The sequence below is a fragment of the Thamnophis sirtalis genome, unplaced genomic scaffold, assembly GCF_051295495.1.
Source record: "Thamnophis sirtalis isolate CommonGarterSnake01/CBP01778 unplaced genomic scaffold, rThaSir2_p1.2 scaffold_6, whole genome shotgun sequence".
NCBI lineage: Eukaryota > Metazoa > Chordata > Lepidosauria > Squamata > Natricidae > Thamnophis > Thamnophis sirtalis.
In genome coordinates, this window is record NW_028261386.1 from 20,540,277 (window position 1) to 20,558,720 (window position 18,444).

At 43.0% G+C, this 18,444-nt stretch overlaps 2 protein-coding genes across 3 annotated transcripts in view; both read left to right on the forward strand.

Moving 5' to 3' along the window:
* The first annotated feature begins 295 nt into the window (after nt 1-295).
* On the forward strand, nt 296-6,897 carry LOC148044884 (uncharacterized protein C2orf72 homolog). Of its 2 annotated transcripts, none has more exons than XM_087719085.1 (3): nt 296-978; nt 3,885-4,076; nt 6,838-6,897. In XM_087719085.1, exons 1-2 carry the CDS (start codon nt 327-329, stop codon nt 4,073-4,075), a joined length of 843 nt encoding a protein of 280 aa, XP_087575211.1. In that variant the 5' UTR covers nt 296-326; the 3' UTR covers nt 4,076; nt 6,838-6,897. The 2 variants fall into 2 exon arrangements, with proteins under 2 accessions (XP_087575211.1, XP_087575212.1); XM_087719086.1 differs by having other exon boundaries at nt 3,930-4,076.
* Nucleotides 6,898-13,419: 6,522 nt separating this feature from the next.
* Nucleotides 13,420-18,444, forward strand: part of BAZ1B (bromodomain adjacent to zinc finger domain 1B) — a 33,990-nt gene continuing 28,965 nt past the window's right edge. Inside the window, exon 1 of the mRNA XM_014057910.2 lies at nt 13,420-13,732. Within this exon, the coding sequence (XP_013913385.2) occupies nt 13,617-13,732 (116 nt within the window). The 5' untranslated portion in view covers nt 13,420-13,616. The remainder of the gene's footprint in view (nt 13,733-18,444) is intronic.

An 18,444-nucleotide genomic window follows, 5' to 3' on the forward strand; every position in this document is an offset into this window, starting at 1 on the left:
ATAGTAGTTTGTTGTCGCAAGGCTTTGGGATCTGCTGTGTTTGACTGACTTGGCTGCAGCCCACCTTAGACTTGATAGTAATAGCTAGTTCTAACTAGTGATGCTCTATTTAGAAGGAATCCATCTGGGCTCCATTAGCTGGATAACAATTTGTCTTCAATCCCATGCTAAATAATTAACTTCGCTATCGTTGGTCTTTGGGACAGGCTGATCCAGGTTTACAAGCTGAGCTTGGGCATTGTGACATCATGGGGGGAGGGGGTTTGCCTAGAGGCCTTGCAAGGTTAGTTCAGGGCAGCTGGACAGAGACTCCATGAAAGCAGGACATGACCAAGGAGGAGGGGCAGGGCTCGGAACAGCTTCCTGCACCAATATGCATCCCAGGCCCCGGGGACAAGATCTTACAGGATTTTCAGATCCTGGTGCAGAAGGTGGGGGGGAGGCCCGAGGTCCTTCTCATTGGGGAGACCCTGGAAGGCAAGGACATCCATAAGATGATGGCCTCTTTTGTTAAGGACTTGTTCTCTTCCTCCTGTCACTCGGTCCACCCTGCCGATGCTTTGAAAGAGCCTTGTGTCACCTGCCCTTTTGGTGGCAAGCAATGCCAGCTCATCTTCTTTCTGTGCCGTGCCTCCTGCATAAAGGGCAAGGAGACCGAACTGCGGAAAGTTTTGCAACAGGTGAAGAAGTACGTCCAGAAATCCCCCTGCGCCTTAGTGGGAATCATTATGGAACCCAAGAGAGGGGAGGCCGAGGAAGCCCGTGCCCACCTGCTTCGACTGTTGCGGGGCATCTTCCCAAAGTCTTCACCACAGAAACGGGGCAAACAGCCGGCTGCCAAAGGAAATCAGGATCAGGCAGGACCATTGGAATTGGAAGATGTGGAGATAGAAGCAGAGGTCTATGTACCAGGTTATCCCCGGGGTAACCTGGCCATCATGAAGGCAGCCTGTCGTGCTTCGGAAGCCCTGAGCAGAGGTGGGAGACTAGACTAGACTAAGAATGGGCTACTTTTTTTCTCAGTGGGTGGGTATGGGCATGCTTTTATTTTTGGTCTCCTAATGCAGGGGTCCCTAGCCCCTGGTCCGTGAACCAGCACTGGTCTGTGACATTGTTGTGACCCACCAGCAGCCACAACAGAGCTTGTAGCAGATTCAGACAGTGAGGAGGTTGGGGAGGCACATGGGCCAGTCCTGGAGTCTGGGGAAGGCTCTGATGATCTCTGTGTCAGAGGCAGAGACGGGGCCAGGGCCGTATGCCGGTTATCAGAGGCAGACATCATTGAGGCAGATGAACAGCTGGAGCCTGTGCCCAGTGTGCGCATGCGCAGAGTTGCCAGAAGACAGGAACAACTAAAGAACAGGGGTCGACTTGGGAGTAAGGCCACATGTGGATGGTGAATGGCCCCTCCCAGAGGAAATAAAAGAGGAGCCAAAGGGGAGTGGAGTTTACAGGAGACAATTGGTTCCATTAATTGATTCCTGAATCTCCGAGACTCCTTGCCAGGTTTTGCAGATATCAGCCTGGCAGCTCCCTATGTCAGATAAGGTCTGTGACTGTAAATCCTCCTTTGAAAGACTTTGCCAGCTGTGAATGAGCAGAATTCGCAGCAAATTAATAAAAGGGTTTTTTGCCAAGACAAGGAGTTTGTCTCATGCTCTTGGGAAACCTCGGTCAGAACAGGCATGCCAGAAACCAGGCTGTGCAAACAAGTGAAGCCCCATCCGCAGGATGCAGGCAGCACACAAAACCACGCCCCCTCCTATCCGCGAAAAACCTCTCTCCATGGAACCAGTCCTTGGTGCCCAAAAGATTGGAGGCCAATGTCCTAGTGCTTCAAGAGATAGGACAGTAACACCTTGATGTCCGTAGAAGAGGCAGAGGAGCTTGTATTTTTGTCTCCTCGCTTTAAATTAAGATTGTCTATCAGCAATCTAACTCATGTATTCTACTTGTTGCTATTTTTAAAGTATGCATAATTTTCGGTGGTTAGCCACAAAGTATGAATGATGTGATCTGGGATGGTCCCGGGGAACCACAGCGATCCATGGCCATAGAATATGCAGCAAGGGGAAATCTTAACTGGCATCTCAGCTGTATGAGGCCTGGCAAGAATTGTTTGCAGTCTTTTAGTTTGGAAACGCTGTTAACAGCTTTGACGGCTCTTTTGGAGTAAGAGTAATAGGATAAGACATAATGCAGTTTCTTTGTTTTGTCCTAGCAAGGTATGTGAATCCAGCATATGCAGCTTGTAAAATCTGATCTATGCTTTCATCTTATATGTGAACCAAACTGATAAGTCTTGTCCAACAAACCCTACCCTGTTTCTCCGAAAATAAGACCTCCCCGTACAATAAGACCAACCAGGCTTTTGAGTGCACGCACTAAAATAAGCTCTCCCCAGTAAATATTGCAACACAGCAGCAGCCATGAGGTGACCACACTCGCTGCCTCCTGCACCTCAAAAATAATAAGACCTCCCCAAAAATAAGACCAAATGCTTATTGGGGGGGGGGGGAGAAAATAAGATCCTGTCTTATTTTCGGGGAAACACAGTAGTATGATACGAACTATATTTGTGTATGCATATGTGTGCATACGCACTTAAAAAGTGACCTCGCTGATCCTTAGGGTTGCACAGATGAACTTGTAAACATCTTGGTGGTGTTTATTCAAAATCAGAAAAAGTTTGGAAGGATTTTCAGCAGGTGTACTCTATGATAAGCCAAAGCCTCAGTTGATAGAAATAGATGCAATTTCCCTTCATTGGCAAAATGGATACATTGCCTAATTTGGATTAATGATAAAAAAAATGGCAAAAAGGTCCAAGCAACATCTGATCTCTGAGGCCATTATCAACCTTTATTGCAAACAATAAAGGGATAATTGGGTCTCTTGTGTATGTGTATTGTATGTATATGACACACCAGCAAGCTCAAGTTAGGTATTTTCTGATTTTTTAACATACTGAGCCCCAAAAGATTCACCATCAGTAGTCTAGTTTTTGTCCTCCTGCTTTTCCAATGTGCAGTAATTGATAGGTAACTGTTGTGGCCCAGCAGGAGCCGTTGGAGCTGCCACCAGACTCCAACAGCGAGGGGCCCTATGAGTTGTCTCTGGAGGATGTGGAGGCCCCTAGACAGGGTTCCGACTCCGAGCAGGGCACAGAGAGGCTGGTTGGCCACCAGGAGGCACCTGAACCTTGGACCAGTGGGGAGGAGACAAGGGAGAGTGAGCCGGAAGCCAGTAGTGAGTTGTTCCTGGATGCACGCCATCGAAGAGCTAATAGGCGTCAGGAACAATTACGCAATTACAGGAGGTGATTGCACTCAGCTGGTGGTCATTAGGCTCCTCTCCAGACTATAAAAAGCTACTTGTGCACACGCCCCTCTTTGCAGAAGTCAACGCAGGATTGAATGTCGGAGAACTTTGTATGAGCTTGGCAGGCTGGATTGCTGCCAAGCCTTATCTGTGTTTATTGCTGCCCAAGGCTGTCTGTGCTGGTTTGCTGCCAAGGACCTGTTGTCTGTTAATTAAATGCCGTAATTTATCTCTGGCTCGGAGTGTGCTTTGGTGTGGAACGAGGGGGGTCAGAACAGGTGACTAATACCATCAAAGCAGCTGAGATTTGTTAATGTAAAAGTCACCTTGCAGGGGACATGGGAGGCAAAATAAACAAACAAGTAAGAGCTCTCATTAATCTGGGAACCACTGTTTCCATCGAAGCCAGAATCATTCCTACCATGGCAATTTGCATCTTTTGGCATTCAGTCTACCACACCTCCCCATTGGGACTTACATACTGTCCTATACCCATTTCTTTAAATGCTGTCAAGTTCAACATCCATCAGCTCAATTCAGTTAACCAGAGAATTCCTGTGCAGGTTTGCCGGAGGAGGTCACTAAGGATCCCCTACTACCCGTTGCAGGTTCTTCCTGGACTGTCATCGCCATCAGAGGGATTTTGGCAACTGCGTGCATCATTGGCATGGCATCTGCTGCAGGATGGTACCTCTACCAACAAGGCATGATCCCACCTGAAATGATTCCTGCAGAACTGCTTGCTTTCCTTTGAGGTGAGCGTGCATAGTTTTTGACCTTATGGTCAAGAAAAACATGTTATAATGTTTTTAGGATGAGCTGCGGTGGCGCAGTGGTTAGAGTGCAGTACTGCAGGCTACTTCTGCTGATCACCGGCTGCCAGCAGTTTGGCAGATCGAATCTCATCAGGCTCAAGGTTGACTCAGCCTTCCATCCTTCCGAGGTGGGTAAAATGAGGACCCAGATTGTTGTTGGGGGCAATAGGCTGACTCTGTAAGCCATTTAGAGAGGGCTGTAAAGCACTGTGAAGTGGTATATAAGTCTAACTGCTATTGCTATAAGTCTAACCTCAATCCATTTATTTGGGTTGTCTTTGTTAACCCTTTGGGTAGTCCAGACAAGAAGCAGCCTAACAATGAATACTAGTTCTATCTTTTTTATAATGTTACAGTAACAGATTCTTGCAAGTCAAATAATATTTCTTCCCTCCCTCCTTTACTTTTACTCCCTGGAACACTAGAGAAGGCTCCTTTTGAAATGCTTCCCACATCCCTTCTGTTTCTGATACCTTTTGCATAATAGCTGTCTAATCTGTGGTTCTTTCTTCTGTCTCCAAATGTCATTCCCACATACCATTACAGTCAACGATTGTACCCTTTTCATGCAATATATATAGTTGTTGAGAATACATTCATCATATTTATGAGTTTAGTAGTGGGTTTCTTGTATGCAGAATATTACCCCAATTCGTTGCTTTTTATGTTTCTGAGACTTTAGACCATGTATATTAAATAAGGATGCAGAAAAGTGATTTGCCTCGATGTTCCAGGAGAGGAGAGACTCTGGGTAGAAAGGAACATAGTGAGATTTGTTCCCAAGAATTACAGAATAATCGAGTTGGAAGGGACCTTGGAGGTCATCTAATCCAACCCCCATGCTCAGGCATGAGACCCTTTCAGAATAATAGAATTGTAAGGGACCTATACTTTGTTAATATTGAGTTGGGGGAAAAGGAATCAAGCAAAGTACTTTTTGTACTTTACTTTTTGTAAAGGTGAGAGGTTTCTGGCAAGGAAATGTTCCTTGACCAAAACACTACTTGCAAATCCAGTAATGGTTGTCATGAAACCTTTTGAAACTATGAACCTGATCTTTCTGCGAGTACATTCCCATCTCCAGTTCAATTCACCATACACCTGTGTACTTTTCTCCTTTCTGGTATCACCTCCATGTTTGTTTGAATTGGTTTGTTTGTTTGTTTGTTTGTCTGCCTCTCAGTGTTTGGATTGGTTTGTTTGTTTGTCCGTATCCAGCCTATAACCTAGATTAGACAACAATGAACAGAACTAACGCTTCCTTGGAATTATATAGTTAAGAAAGACTTAGATCTCTGGCTCATCAGCATCTGATACACCACCACCACCCCATCTTCAAGCTTCTAATGATTTCCTCCAGTGCTTTTCTTTTATGTTAATATACATAGGTTAAATATTAGATACCACAGGTAGCAAAGGTAGAACTCTTGAGGATCATTATAGGTTAATATTCTAGATGTAAAAAACAATAGATCCCCTGCATGATCTTCTGGACACAGCTTGAATAGAAGGACTGGAGCCACTATGAAGCAGTGTCCTCCAAGCCCTTTCCCACTACTTATTTCGAGATGTTGGAAAAAATAATGTTGGATTCGAAGCAAAAATCATGCTTGCATTTTTAATCAGTGTTCAAATGGTGCAATATACCAACATTTTGACATATTCCATAAATCTAAAACCAGTATCTATTGCTCAATGCAAGTCTTATTTTTTTTAAAAAACAAACAAACAGTTGTCCTAGTTTTAAATGAGGCAGAAATACCTGTACATTGTCAGACATCCCTCCTGTCTTTGCTGAAAACAATTAAACAAAAAAAAACCCCCGAATATCTAAGAGCTCTTATTAATAATACTTATTAGGGAAAAAAGATTTAGATAGATTACAATGTAAGAATTTCAGAAACTAGTGTATCCTTCTTCAGCTGAGACTCCTTTATATAGAGCGGATTTTTTTTTTTTTTTGAGAGGGGTTATCTTTGACATGCCTAATCCCTGTAGTTTTTTTGGCAAGGTCTCAGTAGTGGTTTGCCATTGTCTCCTTTCTGGGGCTGAGAGAATGACTGGCCCAGAGTCACCCAGCTGTTTTTTGTGCCTAAGGCAGAACAGGAACTGGCAGTCTCCCACTTTCTAAACAGATTCCTTAACAACTACTACACCAAATATAGACAATGTAGAAAAGTAAGATTCTCTCTGTTTCTGTTCATACTTTCTATACAGAGGGTGGAAGCTTGCCTCTTTTAAAACGAAGTTTGTATCAGTTCACTGTTCTGATATCTCATTCCTCTCAGTGTGAGAAGTAATTCTAACAAATGACTTCATTAGGAAGATTTTTCCCCCCAAATCTGCTATTGGTCTATGAAAGGGCTTCAAATGAACCATGACTAGTTGGTCCCATTTGAAATTTTGGGATAATATGGGCCTATTATATTGCTGTTAACATTACTGGGGTTATTATTGAAAAATGGAAACAAAAATATTTTTACAACATGCCAATTGCATATATTCTCTTAGTGTTCGCAAGAAAACTGTTGAAATTTTAATGAATAACCGGTATTTTTGGACCTAGGAAATATTTTGCAATATAGGATACACACTTTGAAGTCTAAGTGAATTAATGATGAAGTACATCAATGTGGTTTGGGCTAATGCTTTTGTTATATTTGGGAAAACATGATGCTGTTGTTTCTTTGTTTTCCTTCAGATCCTGAATTCATCTGGATTCTAAGCTGTCCTGCAAAAATAAAACAACAGCATGTCACACTGTGTGTGTAAATATCAGTTGTTTTATTACTCTTTAACTGGGAAGTTTATCCTATTAGTCCCCAAAGAATCCTAAAAACTGTTATTACATTGATGAAAGAAATGTCCTTCTGGGTTCGGCTCCAAGTGGGGAAAAAGACACTGGAGACATGGAGGCTGCTTGGAAAGATGGTTTATTGGTGGACAGTACCACGTGGCTTGAGTCCTGAACAGAAAAGGTGATCATATGCTTCAAGGTTGGTGGAGAATAGAGAAGGGCTGACTGAGATGCTGAGTCCCTGGTTTTATCCCCCTCTGACCTTTGATCTTCATCTTGTATTCTGATTGTCAGGCTCCCATGGGACCATGCAGGGGCAACTCTCTAGGCTGTGTTTTGAATCCAGGTTTGGTTGAGTTCTTAGATGCCATGTGGGGAGTTGGGTAAAGGGCCAATATTATCATGCCTTAATCCCACCCCCCTGGAGCTGAAGGGGAGAACTCTTTATTATGTAAAGTGGACTAGCTTGGCCTTCTTAATGGCCCATTGATCAAGTGGGGATGGGCAGGAAACTACAGGCATCTATTCTGTCTTTTAAAACATGTTTCTTCCTTTTCACATCCAGAGAAATATTCTGCCTTTTCAATATTTCCTAGGATATTTCATTTTTCTGAGAGAGGGCTGGGTGATAACTTCCTACAACATATTACGGGATTAGGATTAGAAATTTTGAAAATAATTTTGGAAGAACTGATTGTGCTTTGAATATTACTCACAGTCAAGCACAACACTATTTAAAGCAACCTGATTTATTTATTTATTTTGCATTTTCTTCTGAGTACCCGTCTATCTCTGAGGAAGCCTGGCCAACTTTAGATATTCTGGTGCTGAAGTGATGTTTGCCCGCCTATCCCAGCACAAGATCTCCCACGACACAATCTGGAGTAGTGGTGAAGGAGCCTTGGAAGGACCCTGTTAGGGTCAGTGATCTGTTGGGCTCAGTTGGCTCATCAGATTTGCTGTGAAACTGCTCCCTTTTGTCTGATTGGTGGGCTCTGTGAGTATTATGCATTATTATTTGGGGTTTTTTACATAATAAAGACTTCAGCAGCAGCTACAGAAAGACATGATAATATTGGCCTTTTACTCAGGTCTCCACATGGCATCTGAGAACTCATACCTGGATTCAAAACAGCCTAGAGAGTAGCCCCCTGCATGGCACCATGGGAGTCTGACAACCAATCAGAATACATTTCTTACACAAGAACAGGAAACAGAGAGGTGGGACTAAACAGGGTATAAAAAGCCTAGCAAGCCCTTTCTTCAGCCCTTCTTCTCTTCTTCTCCACCTACATTGAAACATGTGATCACCTTTTCTGTACAGGGCTCAAGCCATGTGGCCCTGTCCAACAATACACCATCTTTCCAAGCAGCCTCCATGTCTGCAGTGTCTTCTTCCCCACTTGGAGCTGAACCCAGAAGGACATTTCTTTCAACATTGGGATGGGATTAAAATGAAACATGTACGTAAATCTAAAGGCTCTTATCTAAAGGCTGCAGCTGGACTGCACAAATCTGCCTCAAGTTATCAGTGAAGAAAAGGCAGAAGACTCCAAACTTTTAATTATTTTACCTTATTTCTTTACATTTCTATGCTGCCCATTGCACTGATAACAGTGATTTTGGGTGACTCACAATATAATAAAAAAAAATTTAAAGTGTTTTTAAAAACCTAGTTAAAATTAGATAATTGAACAGAGAAATTAAAAATTAAAAACCAAGATGATAGGGGCCCTGTGCGTGGGGATGAGAATCTTCTGATTATTCAGCAAAACTCAATATAGTATGCCCCCTGCCTTTTGCTGCCATCTAATGGTCAGCACATTGGTATTGCTATTCCTTTGGCAAAGTAAGTTAAAATTGTTAAAAATGAAGTGTCTAGAAGTGAGTCATATGATTGCTTTTTGTGACCTGACAAGCAAAGTCAATGAGGAAACCAGATTCATTTAACCGTGTTACTAATTTAACAGCTGAAGTAATTCACTTAACGAATGTGGCAAGGAAAGTCTTAAAATGGGGCAAAACTCACTTAAATTTGACACTTAACAGAATAAATTTTGGGTTCAACTATGGTTGTAAGTAGAGGACTTCCTGTGCAAGCACTGTCTCAATATACATTCTGTATGGCAATTGATGGCAGCTTTTGCTGGGAAAAGAAGGTGGGTAGAACTGGAATTTCAATTCAGGGAATCACCAAGAGCTAATTGTACAGGGTGGTATGAGAGAGCTGTATGCACAATAGCATACAAATATTTCTCCTCTTATGACTACAACTAGATTTTCAGTTGCTAAGTCATGAAGTTGGTAAATGAGTTATCATGTGACAATTTACAACCATTTTTACGGTGGTCATTAAGCAAATCATCATGGTTATTAAGCAAATCTGGCTTTCCCAAATGACTTTGCTTGTTAGAAGCGTTTTGAGGTCGCTAATTGTAGTCACATGACTGCAAGATTACTGTAACTGTCATAAATGTGAGCTAGTTGGCAAATCCCCAAATTATAATCATTTGACTTCAGGAATGGTGTAACAGTTGTAACTTCAAGGACAGATTGTACATCACTTTTTCCAAGTCAGGCAGCATACGAATATGATGATGATTATCATGATGGTAATGAACACACAGTCTTCAGTTTGCTGGTTTTCTCCATTTCTCTATGCATATTTAAACTTTTATCATTGGCTTCTTTGGAAGAAATCAGCAAAAATAGCTTTTAATACTAAAATGTGTTTTCATTGTTTCAGTGCGTGGGTGGTTTTATTTTGATCATGCAAGTTAAGACTTATGGTTCTTTTATAAGCTATTCAAGGCTCTTCGAGTGAAAACATGTGCCATATAAAATAAATATATCTATAAGTAAATTGTTATTGTGAGCTATGCGGATAGATCAGGACATATACTATATATAAATAAAATAAATAAATAAATGGGATGTATTTAATTGCCGTATCTATTGTTTTCAAGCTGGGGTAAAGAGGTCATTGGTGGTGTCTGAGATTACTGTAAAAATGCATTTAAAAAGGACTGCTGCATACAACAGAGAAAATTAAATGTCTGAAGAATTTGGCCCTCCTACTTAAAACCTTGTAAAATTTGACAACCGGAAAACATATTTGCTTGTATTTATATTTTTTAAAATATATTTCGAATGTTCAGGTTGTTCTATTTTTATCAGGAAATTTATGTGCATTACCTTTGAATGATGTGCATTACCTTTGCATTACCTTTTTCCCCGGATAAATTAGGTTGCTGTGGCATGTTTTTGTCACCTGATGTGATCCCAAAATATCTATGATTTTAGCACAGTCCCCAATTTGCGGGGCAAAGTAGATACCATTGGAATTTTGAAAGCATGTTTCAAACATTTGTACTAAACAGCTTTCATCGTTGTTGTTGTTTTTTTGACCGGAGCATGGCTTTAGACAACTATAGGATTAAATACTTGCAAAGCCTGCTGTCCTTTGCTAAAAAAAATGAAATATAAAACAGTGTTTCTCAACCTTAGCAACCTTTAAAATGTTTGGACTTCAACTCCCGGAATTCCCCAGTCAGTATGGTTGGCTGGGAATTGAAGTCCACATACCTTAAAGTTGCCAAAGTTGAGAAACACTGGTATCAGAGATAAAGCAGGGTTGCTAGTGGATGCCACAAATGTTGGCAAAGCCACAGGTTCATATTAAGGTTCACTATTGTACTGTAATGCAGCTACCCAGTTATTTTGTATTTTTACAATTAACATTAGGCTAAAATCCAGGGAGCAAAAATAAAAGAATACCAGTAACAAGAGTGGGAAGGGACCTTGGAGGCCTTCTTAGACCAACCCCCCTGCTCAAAGAAACCCTATAACCGTGATGGCGAATCTATGGCACGTGTGCCACCTGGAGCCATTTGTCAGGGCACACAAGGCATTGCCCTGTCAGCTGGCCTTTAGCCTTTTTTAAAGCCATTTTTCGCCCTCCCCAGGCTCCAGAGGCTTTATAGGAGCCTGGGGAGGGTGAAAAGAGCCTCCCCATCCGAGGCCCTCCGGAGGCTTCAGGAGCTTCTCTGAAGCCTCCACAGCGCAAAAAACCAGCCCTATGGGCAAAGTGGAAGTTCAGGCTTCTGGTTTGCTCGTAAGGTCGGTTTAAGCCCTCCGGAGGCTTCAGGGACCTTCAGGAGGCTTCCCTGAAGCTTCCAGAGGACTAAAAAGGACCCCACGAGCAAACTGGAAGTCACTTCCAGTTTGCTCGTAGGGGCGGTTTAAGCCCTCCAGAGGCTTCAGGGAAGATCCCTGAAGGTCCCTTCTTTTTTGGAAGGTCCCTGAAGCCTCCAGAGGGCTTAAACAGACCCTATGAACAAACTGGAAGTGACTTCCGGTGTGTTCGTAGGGTCCTTTTTAGTCCTTGAGAAGGCCTCCAGGGCGAGGGGGAGGCGGTTTTTGCCCTCCCCAGGCTCCAGAGGCTTTATAGGAGCCTGGGGAGGGCGAAAAGAGCCTCCCCAACCGAGGCCCTCCAGAGGCTTCAGGAGCTCCCCTGAAGCCTCCGGAGTGCAAAAAAACAGCCCTATGGCAAACTGGAAGTTCGGGAACGGACTTCCGGTTTGCTCGTAGGGGCAGTTTAAGCCCTCCAGATGCTTCAGGGAAGGTCCCTGAAGGTCCCTTCTTTTTTGGAAGGTCCCTGAAGCCTCCAGAGGGCTTAAACCAACCATACGAGCAAACTGGAAGTGACTTCTGGTTTGTTCGTAGGGTCCTTTTTAGTCCTCCGGAGGGCCTCCGAGGGTGGGGGGGGGAGACTGTTTTCGCCTTCCCCAGGCTCCTATAAAGCCTCTGAAATCTGGGGAGGGCGAAAAAAGATACAAGAAATGGGGGGAGTGCCTCTCATGCGTGCATGCGCACTGGGGGGTTTCGCGTTGCATTATGGGTGCGGCACGCCTGCACACGACCCACCTGCACTCCCCCCCCCCCATTATGGCACACAAGCCAAAAAGTTTGCCATTGCTGCCCTATACCAGTGATGGCGAACTTTTTTCTTACAGCATGCCAAAGTTGCGCGTGCACCCACTCAATCTCCCCACCTACCTGCACATGCGCATGTGACCCCTCCCCAGCCTCCGGAAGCTTTCCTGAAGCCTGGGGAGGGCGAAAATGGCCTCCCCTAGCCCTCTGCAATGGTGAAAAATCAGCTGCCCGGTGCACACATGCGCACCGGAGCTGACACCTGGCGTGCCACCAAATACGGCTCCGTGTGTCACCTGGGGCACACGTGCCATAGGTTTGTCATCACAGCCCTTTCAGACAAATGGTTGTCCAATCTCTTCTTATGGGTGGATGGACGGAGCACCCACGTCTGAAGGGGCCCCCTGATTGGTACCCTAAACAAAGGAGTGCTATAAAAACACATTCCAATTGGAAGCACTTTTTAAAAAAAAACTGATGGTAACAAAATTAAAATGATTATAACAATCCAGCAGGCCAAGAGTCATTGCATTCATTACACTACATCAAGCACTGAAGGAGATCAGGAATGATGAAGGCTTGGGCTACCAAAGAGACATAAGGTGGATCACCACTTCTAGATACCTGGAGGAGAGAAAGCCACATAGTCTAATCAATAAGTCTAGAGCGTGAAAATGGGACTTTTAAGGGAAATTAAGCACGAGTAGATTCCCCCCACCTTCCGCCAAAGCCTAAAAGAACCTCACCATTTGTGATGGTGGTGGAGTGAACAATATAAGCCTATTATGCTGGCCAACTAGACTCTGGCCTGGAAAAAGAGGACCTACTCCAGATCATGTTGGGAATGGCCAGCGGGAGAAGGAGCTGGACACTGTAAAGCATGACCCAGGGATGGCCATGGCTAATCTATGGAGTGACCGTGGGTGGGATATGACTGAACGCTGACCACGATGAAGTTCTGGGGCTCAGATTCTGCGAATACTCTTTATGTTTTAATTAACATTTGGGATCTGGGCTTCAACCAATGGAAACAAGCCAAACTCAGTTTGGATCGAAGAATCCACCCCTTCCAGAGCGCGGAAAACAATACAGGTAATCCGATGCATTCATTCCCCATGATTCCTCGGGGATACTTCTAAGGGCGCTGCTCCTTTAAGGCGAGGCTGCGTTTCAGCCGTCCAGACAAAAGCCTTCGGAGAGCGCTTCTGCCCCTCCCTCTCTCTCTCGCCAATTCCCGGACGAAGCGATAAGCTCCTATTGGCCGAGGAAGGCGGGACATAATAACGGCGACCAAAAATGGCGGCGGGACGGCCGCGCTCCTTTCTTGCGCTTACATAACGCGACCTTTTCTATTTTCTTGCCCCCAGCGCGCGCGCGCGTGGCGCAACCTAACCTTAAAAATAAATTAAAAAAAGATCGCTTGTTTGAGCGTCGCCCGCTCTAGCCAATGAAGTGGCGCGCTGTTCAGCAATCCACCAATCCCCGCTCGCGGGAGGAGACAGGGACCGGGGAGGAGGGGGGGAAAGTGGGCCGTGTTAAAAAAGAAACATACATAGATCGGAGGTGGAGGGGTTTTTTGATTTGCGCGCGCACAGAGAGCGTGAAGAAGGGAGGGGGGCGAGCGACAGAAGCTGAGGGGGCTTGCCGGCTTCGCCCTCCCGCGCGGAAGCAAGGAGGGGATTCTCCCGCCATTTTTCCAGCGCTTGCTCCCTTCTGGACCCGACTTCTTCTTCTTCCTCGCCTCGGTGATGGCGCCGCTGCTGGGCCGCAAGCCTTTCCCTCTGGCAAAGCCGCTGCCGCCGGGGGAGCCGCCGGGAGAGCGCTTCGTCATTGCCCACACGCAGGAGGCCTTCCGCTCCACCGAGTATCCGATTTGGACGGTGGCGAGGCGGCGGGAGGGAGGGGGGACTTTTTGTTTTTCAGTCACGGTGCCGTGGGGGGGATGGGGATGGGTGAGAGGCAGCGAAGGAGTTGCTCTCTTTTTCTTCTCTTGTCCTGGCGACTTAAAGTCGGATCGGAAACGTAGGACGGCCGAAGGCCTTGGTTTGCTTTCTTGACTCTCTTTGTTCCCTTTTTCTCTTTTATTCCCCCCCCCCACTTCTCGGCATCTTTTTCTTCTCGGACGCAAGATGGAGCAGGGCAGGACGACGTCGCTCCCTAGGCTGAGAGTGCAGCGGGGCCGGCAGAGGAAGTTATCTGTGGATGTCAGTAACTGTCGGGATTGGGAAGAAAGAGAGGAGGAGGGTGGGATCTTTTTTTTTTTTTGTCTGAAAAGGTTCTAAGTTATTCTCCTTAGCTGCGTAAGTTTGGACTGGATGCTTTGCCTGTTGGGGAGCAGTTAACTTCCGAAGGCAAGCTTGAGAGGGCGTGGATAGCAGAGGAAGATTTTCACTTTCGGGTAAAGCTTATAGTCTCTGAAGGCATTTGGGCTGTCCCAGGCAGGAAACAATTAGGTAGGCGTCTTGATCTTAAGCAGGGCAAGGACTGTTTTGTAGGTGCCTCCTAAATGGTTGCTAAAAGTAGAATGTTACTCTTCACAAGATCTGTTTCTGAATCGTACAAGTAAAAGACTCAAGTCAGCAAAAGTTCATCATCCTTTGCCTCTCTTAACAACTTTCTAATGTGTTAACATTAAATTATCAACTGGCTCAAATAGAACAGAAACTTTTACTATGTATACAAGTAGTCCTCGACTTACAGCAGTTTGTTTAGTGACTGTTCAAAGTTACAACGGCACTGAAAAAAGTGACTTATGACCGCTTTTCACGCTTACGACTATTACAGCATCTCCATGATCATGCGATCAACATTCAGATGCTTGGCAACTGATTCATATTTATGACCATTGCTTGCAGTCTGAGGTCACATGATCAGTTTTTGCTATATTCTGAAAGCAAAGTCGAGGGGGAAGCCAGATTCCCTTAAACACTGGGTTGCTAACTTATCACTGCAGTGTATCAACAACTGAGGCAAAAAGGTCGTAAAATAGGGCAAAACTCACTTAACAAATGTCTTAACAAAAATTTTGGGCTCAATTATTGTAGTAAGTCGAGGGCTATCTGTGTTGCCAACTTGTCTTACTTGAGGGCTTACCAGAAAATTATCTTTACATAATTAAAACCTAGAATTTGCTTGATTGAAAGACACTTCAAGAATGTTTATAGGAGTTGTTAATATTTTGTGATGAGTTAGTGCATAAATTAACTTACCATCACAGCAGACATTGATGTCTCTGTCTTTAATGGCTCTACACAGCAAATTAACCCGGATGATAAAATAATACGTCTTGCATCCAATTTCCAAAGGTTTGCATTTCTATATTTTAGAAGTTCTGGATAAAGGAAGGTCAGTACTGCTTTCATATGCCCTGTTCACTGTAGCATGTGATTAAAGATTAAACAGAAGTTTGTTTACAACTAAATGAAGTGGTAATAGTATAGTATGTTTTCTTTACCATATTTCTGATACCTAAGGAAGTTTTGGTGATGTTCCAATATATTTTTCAACACTGTATGTAGTCAAGAACCTGGCTGAAGGAGAATGAGCAAGCCAAGAGCTAGACTTTACATAGCCCAGTTTACAAAGTTTGTAAAGAGTTTGTTTATAGTGTTTGTTTACAGAATCTTGACTTGTCTGATGAATAAGAACATATTTTATTTCTTAGTTTTCTTATTTCTAAGTTTTTTTGCAATGACTGTTCATGCTTTTAAAATAGATTTACCCTGAATATCTAAGACTTTTAACAGTTAGACAGTTTGCATCACAGCACACCATTTAGGAACTTTTCTGGAGTAAAAATTGATTAGCATGCAAGCAAGCATTTTAATATTCTGTTCAATATTCTTTGATTCAGGATGATAGTACTTTTGGTATTTCCCTCATTTTGTATATGGTAGACTGAAGATGTTCATGGTCTGTAAGCAAGCAACATTGTCAAGGAGGTGGGCTGTACTTGAAATATATTTTATTAGGTCTAGTGGATACCAGTTTCTTTCCTTATATAATTTATCTCAGTCTGCTTTATTTTCAGGACAGACTGCTAATATTTCTGTGCAAATAAATTTATATTTTATCTTTTAAAAATCTCAATGAGATTAATTACATTTAGTGTCCTTAAAGGTGCAATGCTTTGTTGTTCCCCTTCAGCGTTTCTTCTTTGTCTTGTACCCAAGAGAGCCCCTTCCTCTTAACAAAACCTTTTCTCCCTCTACCCCATCTGTCAGAACAGCCTTGGCTCATTTCTGATCACCAGGCATTTTTGAAAACGAATCTACTTATATTGTGATAGATACTTTACCTTTAGAGATTCAGGGGTAGAGGAAATGGACTCACATAATTTATTGGATTTTCTGTTTGCAATCTAGTTAATATAAATAGATATTATATGGTATTGGAAACAAAACAGATGCTACTTTGAAATATGTTTAAATTATATCTGCCTGAAAAAGACAGAAAGTAAGCTTGGGAACAAGAGAAACCTTTTGACATTTGAGTTCACAATTTACCACAATCCAGTTTAGGATAATTAGTTCTGTTATGTCCTCAATTGCAACTGTCCAAAATTTAATTACTGGTAGGTGTCAGGATTTACTCCTGATGACTATATCGTATTTTTGGACTATAAGACGCAGCGGTGTATAAGACGCACCATGATTTTGAAGAGGTAAATAAGAAAAAAAAAGTTTTTGTCCTCTCCGGCCCCCAGGAGCACTCTGCAGGCTTCAGCATGGCTGGGAGAAGGGGAAAATACCCCCGTTTTTACCAAAACGGGCATTTTTCCATTTCCCCAGCCTTGCTGAAGTCTGCAGAGTGCGTATGGGGGAAGGCAAAAATGTCCACATTTTGGTGAAAAGGCCCATTTTTCACAAAAAAAATGGGATTTAGGGGCGGGGCTTCGGGAGGCCAAAAATATATGTATTTGGTGTATAAAACGCACCAACATATCCATGCTCTTTTAGGGATGGAAGAGGTGCATCTTATACTCCAAAAAACACGGTATATGCAAAAGATGATAGTATTTCGTCATTTAGAAATTTCATTGGAATCATGTTAACTGTCAGCAATCTTTGTCATTAAACAAAGAACCAGTGCACAAATAAGGTTCTCCTTATTTGGTTTGAGCTCTGGTTTGAAGAGCAAATACCAATAGCACTTAGAGTTATATACCACTTCTAAGTGCTGTACAGCCCTCTTTAAGCAGTAGCAACCATAGGCAGAAGGGCTTTTGTACACTCGTAGATTAGGAAAAAGTGGTATCCTTTTTTTAATTAAAAGAACCTGTTCATGGTCAGTCATGTCTTGATCACTCCCAAGTGAATTATTGCAACAGACTATATGGAGCTGCCTTTGAAGAGCATTCAGAAGTGTCAGATGGTCTAATGCAGAGGTATTAGCAACTCTGGGTATACCTCAGTACAACCGTGTTACTTCCAGTACTGATTGTTAACTATAAAGCCATTCATGGCACAGGGCTGAGTTATTTGTAAGACATTCTCTATGTCAGCGTCAAGAAAATTCAGAAGTCTAGTAATCAAAAGTTGATTGAAAGTGGATGTTTTGAAACCACAGTAAAAGACAGCTTCTGTCTACAATCTCTTTTTGAATCTCCACGCTTTTGGTGTGGAGCAGTGCATAACTATGAAAATGGTTGAAGTATATGTGACAGAAGAGTGATGTGTGTGGTGTTAATTTGATACACCATAGATCAGAGGTGTCAAACTTGCAGCCTGCAGGCCGGATGCATCACTCACTGACTACGCCCATCCCTGGTTTAACGAAGGGGGGGGAGTTGTGATACAATTTTGAACAAATACAGAAAAACGTACTTACTTTTGGAGAGTTGATTAATTACCCATTTTTTTATTGTAAGTCTATAAGAATAGTTTTTAAAAAGCTAAATAATACATAAATATTTGAAGGAAAGAAAACCTGTAAATCTTTTAAATTTTTGAGCTTTTATGCTCTTTTTCACACTGAGTCAGTTTTAGGAAGTTGGAAGTAGAATGTATTTGTATGTTGATGGGGAATAATGCTAATGAATTCTTCCTTTTTATATTGCCACCTGGTTCCTTTTGCACAACCTTTGCAGCATCCTGTGGTCACATGATCTAAATTTGGCTGCTTGGCAACCAGCATGTACCGTATTTTTCAGAGTATAAGATGCACCAAGGTTTTGAAGAGGCAAATTTTAAAAAAAAAGTAGGTAGGTAGATAGAAGGATAAAGAGGGAGGGAAAGAGAGAAAAACAGTAGGTAGGTAGGGAGAGAGAGTGTGTGTAGGTAGGTAGGGAGAGAGATAGAGAGAAACAGAAAGAGATAAATACAGTAGGTAGGTAGGTAGATGTTTCCAGGTGTATTTATCCATGTGCCAGAGAAGGAAATTGCTGACATTCTGCAGCACCTAAGACTTTGTTTCTGCTGGCACAGCACTTGATCAATGTAATTCTCATCAATCAGTTAAAGAGCTTTCCAAAAGGGGAAAAAAAGTTTTTGCACTTAGCAAACCTCCCCAAAATGCCCTGTTTTTCGTGAAAACGGGCCCTTTTTTTTTTTTTTTTTTTAAACATGAATAGCCTTG